Genomic DNA, 7,658 nt, shown 5'->3' on the forward strand with positions numbered 1-7,658 from the left:
AGACCCATGGTTTCATTGTTGGTTAAATAGCAGAAACAGAAACATATTTTCATTGTCCAAGAGTTTCCTGCTATCGAGGGACTAGTAATCACATTGCCTGTTTATCATTGGGCTACCAGTAACACAGATGGAAAAAATACTTACATAACCTAATTCAGCCTTGTCATGGCACCACACACATGACTTAGCCTACATGATATCACAAATAGAAACTGAACCATATACTGATAAACACTGTGTTTGAAGTCTAGCCTGATTACTGGATAATGCTGTTTGTTACAGTAAGATCATACTAAAGTCATTACCTACATGGATTCATATCACCTATAGGCTACATGACCACCACCCGGTGTCCAACTAAATGTAGCCTACATGAAATTGACCATGTCTCTTTTGTGCCAAAATGTGAGTGTAATTGTCTGAAGATGCACATGGGCATATTTATGTCTATAGCTTAAGGGTATATATAAATAAATATATGTTCCTCCTTTGAGAGATAGCCTGTAACTGTTGGAAAATTAAAGTAAATACTGGAAATGATGTTAAAGACAGATGTTCTACAATAAAAACAGAGAGCGGGTGTCACGCATAGAAACCAATGAGGAAAAAGTCTGGTGTGATTCTGGTAACAGGCTTTGGGAAAATGTGTCCAGCAACGAAGTAGTTAATCATAGCCTACTACCCCAAAACTAGTCGTCATCGTGATTCAAAATCTAATGAACAAGTACACATGTACAAGTGTGTCAATGTTTGTGGATATTATGTTGAGGACATGAATAGCCTAGTCTATATAATGACTTTATGTTTGAATGTTGGTGAAACTGAAACATTTCACAGCCGTCTAAAAATACAAAAACAGAGCAACCCTGGTTGGCTGACTTGTGTATGAAACTTTATGGGAGTGGTGTCCGGGAAAGTAGCACAGGAAACCCCGCCTGCCCGCCCTAGACAAACTATAAAAAGGCTAGCCCTGCATTAACAGCGCAATCGCCCGTGTCTTGTTGCTTAAAGTGACAGGCGAACTAAACCTTTTCAAAGGACAAGAATACATAGAAGCATGTCCAATATGATCGACGTTATTTTAACGAGGGTAAGTTTTATTCACTGTGTTTATATTTATGTTTTTGTTCAGATCAGTAACATCAACTATGGTTATGCTTTTGGTGCGTAAACAACCCACAACTAGACTATTTTAGAAGTTGTAGGCTACTTTGAACTTTGATTGCATGTTGAAATATTCACAAAACATATTTAACATAATTAAAAGCTTACTGGGGAGCAGGGCATAGGCTACAATTCTGCATCTTGAGTAGGCTATCGATGGTTATAACGTGATCATTTATTGACTGTCATATTTCTCTCCACAGAATCTGATCAATCTTGGTTTAGATGAACAATTCATCCAGCAACAAATTCAACCGATGGCACCTCGTCTCAACAGTTCAACTTCCTTCTTCTCACCAAAGAGCCATAGTCTAAGCTCTGAGCAACTGAACGATGATACCCCCTGGCCACTTGACATTTGGAGCAAGATAGCTCCAAGTAAACAACAGGTTTCCTTCAGACCTGACCGCTCCATGAGTCTAACCGAATCCAATATCCTCTCATTCGGTAAAATGAAGACCCTGGATGAAGTGCCTCCACCTCCTGGATTTCCTCCACTGAACAACCCGACACCTCTCCCTTCCAACCGTTACAAAACCGAACTGTGCCGAAGCTTCCAGGAGAACGGCAGCTGTAAATATGGGAGCAAGTGTCAGTTTGCCCATGGAGAGCCTGAGCTGCGCGGTTTGTACAGGCACCCAAAATACAAAACGGAGGCCTGTCGCACCTTTTACAACTTTGGCTACTGTCCATATGGAGCCCGCTGTCACTTCATTCACGAAGAGAAACTCACCCCCTTGACCCAAAAGTTCCACAACCAAGCACTTGCTGATCAGAACCCACGTCAACTCCGTCAGAGCGTCAGTTTCGCAGGTTTCATGGGATCACGCAGCTCTCCTCCCCCTGCGCTCCACGACCCCCTTGCGTTCACCCGTGCGCCCTCGGTGTCACCACCCCCAGCGGACATTCTCTCCCCAGTGTTCAATGACACCCAACGCGACACATTTCAGTTTTGTCAGAGCCGACCCAGTGTTGGTGACATCCACAACATCCCTATGAAAGTTGAGCCGCATAAGCCCTCACGCTGCGTCTGTGGCCACGGAAATAACTTCCCAGACACTCTGAACAAATCATACGCTATGGAGGACCGCAACAACGTCTACATCACCCAGCCAAAACTCCAGCGCTTCTCTTCTGAAGATTCCCTCTCAGATCGGGATAGTTACACCAGCACAGGCAGCACCAGCGGTTCAGAGTCCCCCACCTTTGATGGGGCTGGCAACAAGCGCCTCACCGTCTTTGCGCGCCTGTCGCTCTCTGACTAGGAAACCCAAACCACACAGAGACAATCCAAATCACGAACCTTGATCAATTGTGAAGGTTCTGCTTACACAAATCAGAAATCCTATCAATATGATGCGCATCAACACTTTATACTGTTGTTTATTTATGTTAGTAAATTACTTGCTCAGTGACATGTATTTGGCACTCAAACTGATATCAAAATCTGTATATATTTTATACTTATGTATATTTTCATTTAACTTTTCATCTTGTCTTCCATTAATTGCTTTCTTTAAAAATGACCTTGATGGTTATGACAGTAACAGACGTTTTAAGTGCCTTTACCTGTATCAATCAATATGAGAAGGTCCTAGTAGCCCTGCTTTAGCTGGATTACTTCGTTTAGTCCTTTAAACATGTGGTCATATGAAACAAAAGACTCCCCTCCATTTAGTAAGCTGCCAAAACGATTCGTCAGATCTGTTTATACTGTTGGTATTCATGTGTATACCAAGAATTTTTGAAAATATTCAAACCATCAATGTGACTTGAAAAAGGACAAGACATTCTCTCACTGTGATATGCACTTTAAAATAGGTATTGGGAGACAAGTCTCTCTATGTAGCATTTAACCAAAGCTTTATACTTACTTTTATACTTTTGCCAAATTCTTTGTGTAAGAGCAGTTTTTCATATTATTTTTGGACGTCCATCATATTTTAACACATCTGTGACAAAAGTGAGAAGGTGCTAGAACACCCCCTATGTATGTCACAGATCTAGGAGGGGGTATTGGTGTAACCTAGCAATTTTTTCAGATAACTGTTTTGTTGCATAATGTTTTGACAACCCTGGTTGGGTCTTACTCAGCTGTAGTAGGTGACTTCTATTTCATCAGGGACTGTAACATCACAGTATTTCCATAGACTATAGGTTGACTTATTTGCCTTTTGTAATTGTATAGACTAATATATTTATTATGATATTTATTGTGGTAATACCAATGCATTTTGTACTTATTTATCAAGAACATGTCAGGGTCTGTGAAAACTATGTGTGAATTATTGAGAAAAAAAGTATGAATTCATTTTTGATTGCCTGAACAGGAGAAATAAATGAAAATGATAAAGAAATGTAATTTCTTGCATTTAATGGTCTTTTTGTCAGTTTTACAGCTTGTCTCAAGTTTGATTCAATAAGGCAAACATTCCTTACTACTTGATGACAACACAAACAGAAGCTATCTGAGGGCAGAATACATGGTTTATGCAACGACACATACAACACATACCTTATCATATTATCAAACTGTATTTTGTGCTTAAATAATACAAAAATAGAAACAGAAGATGCCCTCAATTCCTCAGTGTAAGCTGTGAGCAACCAGTCTTTATAGAGATGGCTGTTATGTCAACACAAATGGGTGATTTAGTATTTGGCCCAAATACTGTGTCAGTCACTGAAGGCATTTACCCTAAACATCAACTTAATCCATATCCTGCATGCATAGAGCTCAGTTTCATAACTAGCCATGTGGTTATGCTGGATCGGGTGTGTTGCCCGTTATATAGGGAGCTGAGCTGTAACCTAGCTGTGTGGTCAAGTGCCTGTGCATATTTGACATTCCTCTCCTAGGACGGCCTGTGCTCACCCTTGTGTTTACTCACTGGCAAGGTTGTCATGGTTAACTGTCTTTCCTCTGCTCTCTATACACTTGAGTGTGTACCAATACTTGTCATTTTTATCCCCAAATGGGTATCCATTTTTATGATGTCAGATATGACTGGGTTGCATCAGAAAGTCCTTGTATTACAAGTGAACTCCAGCAATCTCCTTTTGCGATTTGTCCCTTCATATAAGGATAGCTGACAAGGTTTTATTGAGGCACAGGATGAACACAAAGAGCAATGCATGCACTTCCTTAAACCTTGTATTTGAAATGTGAGGTTTGTAGTGTTAAATCAACCTCCCTCTGCCTACTCTTCTTCAATCCAGTAAGGTCTTCAAAAGTCTATTCGCTGCACATTTCTGATGGGATCATCTGAAATTCCTTCTCCAAGAATAAAGAAGGGGTCAAAAAGCAACCCTGAACACAGACATGCTACTAGAGTTACAAAGGGAGGGTATATTACTGGAAACTTTAGAAGTTTACCAGTAAACTACCAACATTTTTGTATCTTTCAAGGATTTTATGTAATCTATCAAAATACCTCTAGCGGCACCTTTGGGCACTTCAGACTATCACAGGTGTCTAATAATCTCTGTCCCTCTGTGTGGCCTTATCGCATGTAAAATATATGAAATAATTGAATAAAAATAAAAGAATGGAATGACAAAGCTTTCAAACATTCTGCTAAATATAAACCATAAACATATTGAATACCATTGGTGATTAACATGAGAGTTTCAGCATGAAATATCCTCTCAAAATGTTTATACTATGTCACTATGTAGTTGTTGTCAATGCTTTGGCGTCAAACTGGTGGCAGTTGTGAAAAAAGTCAATAGTTGGAAGAGTTGCAGAGTTAATTGAACATTAAGCCCCTGTTAATTAGATTATCTTGAACCATATGGTCTATCTACTAGAAACTCATGGACAATATGGACACACAGATATAATAAATAAATACTACATATGAATAACCAAAGTTATGCTAGATTGCCATGGATTTCTGTTAATTACTACAATTACTGAATATTCTTTGGTAAATTACCAGTAGCTTTGTAACCCTATATGCTACTAAGTTCATATGCTTTTCAGTTTGCCATTTACTCTAAATGAGAGGTTTCTGGGAATAGCCTACTAGTACAAATCAGGCTGAACCAATGGATTGGATATGCTATCTTCTCACGGTCAATGCAATCAGCAGTGAAGAGACAGTGCTAAAGGCTAATGCCTCCAGATAAACCTGTCCTGAGATCAGTTATCTGTGCATGTACGTACATAGCCCTAATCCATCTGTAGGGAAAACACAACCTTTGAACAGGTCACCAATACTGACAGATCAATAGTTGCAACAATGTTTGTCTATGTAGACCTACATTGTCCACATACTATAAAGTGGGAGCACAAGCTATTGTTATTTGTTAAGGTAATGTAATCTTGTGAGGTGCAGCTAGTGTGGTTTTCACTTCTAGCTGAAGGAAAGAGACCACCTACTCAATGGTTGATGCATAAGATAGAGATAGACAGTGTCGTTGAAACCACAGCACTCCTAATTGTGACAGCTACAAGTGAGGTAAAGGATATTACAAATTCACGCCATCTATTTATTTGTTGCCTTGCCCACTTCCTATTCCTCTTTCCTTTTCTGTTCTTCCTCAAGATGGGGTAGTAGAGGTGTCAGTCGACAAGGAGGAAGTTCAAGTTTGATCTGAAGAACAGAATATATTTTTGTCAATACAGATGATCTTGCCATTACATTTTCTCTGTATTTCACCCAAGACTTTAGAATGTAGGACCAGAGGACCCCTCACAGCACCCCTAGGAAGACCATGCCGTTACACAAAAACACCTACCATAGGGGACTGTGATTGCAGGCCATCAGTCACATCAATCAAGAATTCAATTCACAGTCCATTTAGTTTCTTTTGTCCTTTAAGTCAGTACAGACACAGGATGTGTTGCCATAACAACAGAGGCCATCCGGTAAAAGCAAATAACCAACACAGAGCACAAATGGGCAGTGTGTTTTCTCTTGGTTTGGCATAGCCTCACACTGCAAACATAGACAGCTGGTGGACCATCTATTGCAGTTTGGACCGCAACATTGTAATGCCGCATACAGTATTTTTGCCTTTTATCTTTTGTAATGGTTAGTGAAATCCCTATCTTTAGTTGCCATTTTGAAAGATTGTTACTGTGAGCAGTATGCTTATTTATATACTGTTTGTAGATTCCTGCCAAGGAGGATATATTTACAGTCTATGATAAACTCCATTTACAATTGTACACACTTGTGTAATGAACCCAGTTCTATACAAATGGTCCCATGGTGAGTCACAAATGAATCCCAAGTATTATGCTCTACTCTGATCTGATTCCAAGACTCAACAGTGATACCCTACTACTGACATTTTTTGTATCCAGTATCACTGGTAAAGTAATATTATAGAGAGCATTAGTAATGGCGTCTTTTTGTAGGCACCAACTCCACCATGGCTCGTTGGCCAAAGCCTATGGGGAAATGAATGGGTTTTTTGGAGGGTTTTTGGATAAACGCTGATAATAAGGTCTGTAGTATACACAGGCTTAGGAGATTTTATACTTTTGTTCTATGAGATAATCTTCATCAGCGAACGTAACTTTCTGTGAATTTTGAAGCATTTATGTAGTCAAAACAAGCACATAAAGGCTTCATCAATTATACATTTCATGTTAACTGACTGATAGTATCTGATAGAACAAAACATATAAGATCTCCTAAGCCTGTGTTAACCTCAGAACTTACTTCCGGCGTTTATCCCAAAACCCCATTATTTCCCCATTCATAGAAATGGCCAAATGAACCAGTGGTAACTCATTTCTATTTTTTAGGACTACAAGCTGGCAAGCTCTATGGCTATCTATTCTGGACTAACAGTATGATAATTTATTAGCATGGCAAACTGATCCTAACCCCCATTCCTTCTTGCAATGCCTTTAGAGACCTCTAGGGGTCTGCAATAACTCACTTGGCGGCACTGGGCTTGTGGCCTAAACCCAAAAGAATAACTGTTCTTACAGGACCTCATAATGTGGACAGAGGAAGGACAATGGGATCAGAAAAGTCTTATTTTAAGCATAAGGTTCCCTCAGGCAGAGCGTGGTTTACCTGTGCCCTGACAAGGTTGTCTTAGTACAGACAAGCAAATCTATAATCAGAGGCCAAACCCCTCCCAACATCAATGGTTAACCACTAGTAAAATACCAAATATCAACAAAATCCATTACTCCATCTGCGTCATTGTAGACCATCAAACAGGAGATAGTGGGCCTACTAGACAGTCCACTATTAGGAAACACTGAAGCCTTACAAAACTATCATTTTAATAATAAATATGCTCGTCTGGAAATCGTTTTGTTTGGCAGACAGGCCGTCGAAAAACATTTATGACTAAAAGCAATGTTTTGAACAAGGTAGTTACTGTATTTCCATAAAAAAATTACATATCTCTAAAACACATCCTTCTACGTACAGTGACAAACACTAACAGGCAAACCTTCTTTACAAACATGAGTGACACTAGGAAAGTTAATTTAGGAGCACCACAATATGAACAGTTTGAAA

General features: G+C 39.5%; 1 protein-coding gene across 1 annotated transcript; it reads left to right on the forward strand.

Annotated features, from left to right (window-relative positions):
* The first annotated feature begins 979 nt into the window (after positions 1–979).
* Positions 980–3,526, forward strand: LOC121567402 (mRNA decay activator protein ZFP36). Its single transcript, XM_041877426.2, has 2 exons — positions 980–1,090; positions 1,368–3,526. Exons 1-2 carry the CDS (start codon positions 1,058–1,060, stop codon positions 2,427–2,429), a joined length of 1,095 nt encoding a protein of 364 aa, XP_041733360.1. The 5' UTR covers positions 980–1,057; the 3' UTR covers positions 2,430–3,526.
* The last annotated feature ends 4,132 nt before the right edge of the window (positions 3,527–7,658 follow it).

The sequence above is a fragment of the Coregonus clupeaformis genome, chromosome 6 (genome assembly GCF_020615455.1).
Source record: "Coregonus clupeaformis isolate EN_2021a chromosome 6, ASM2061545v1, whole genome shotgun sequence".
In the NCBI taxonomy this organism is placed as follows: Eukaryota; Metazoa; Chordata; class Actinopteri; order Salmoniformes; family Salmonidae; genus Coregonus; species Coregonus clupeaformis.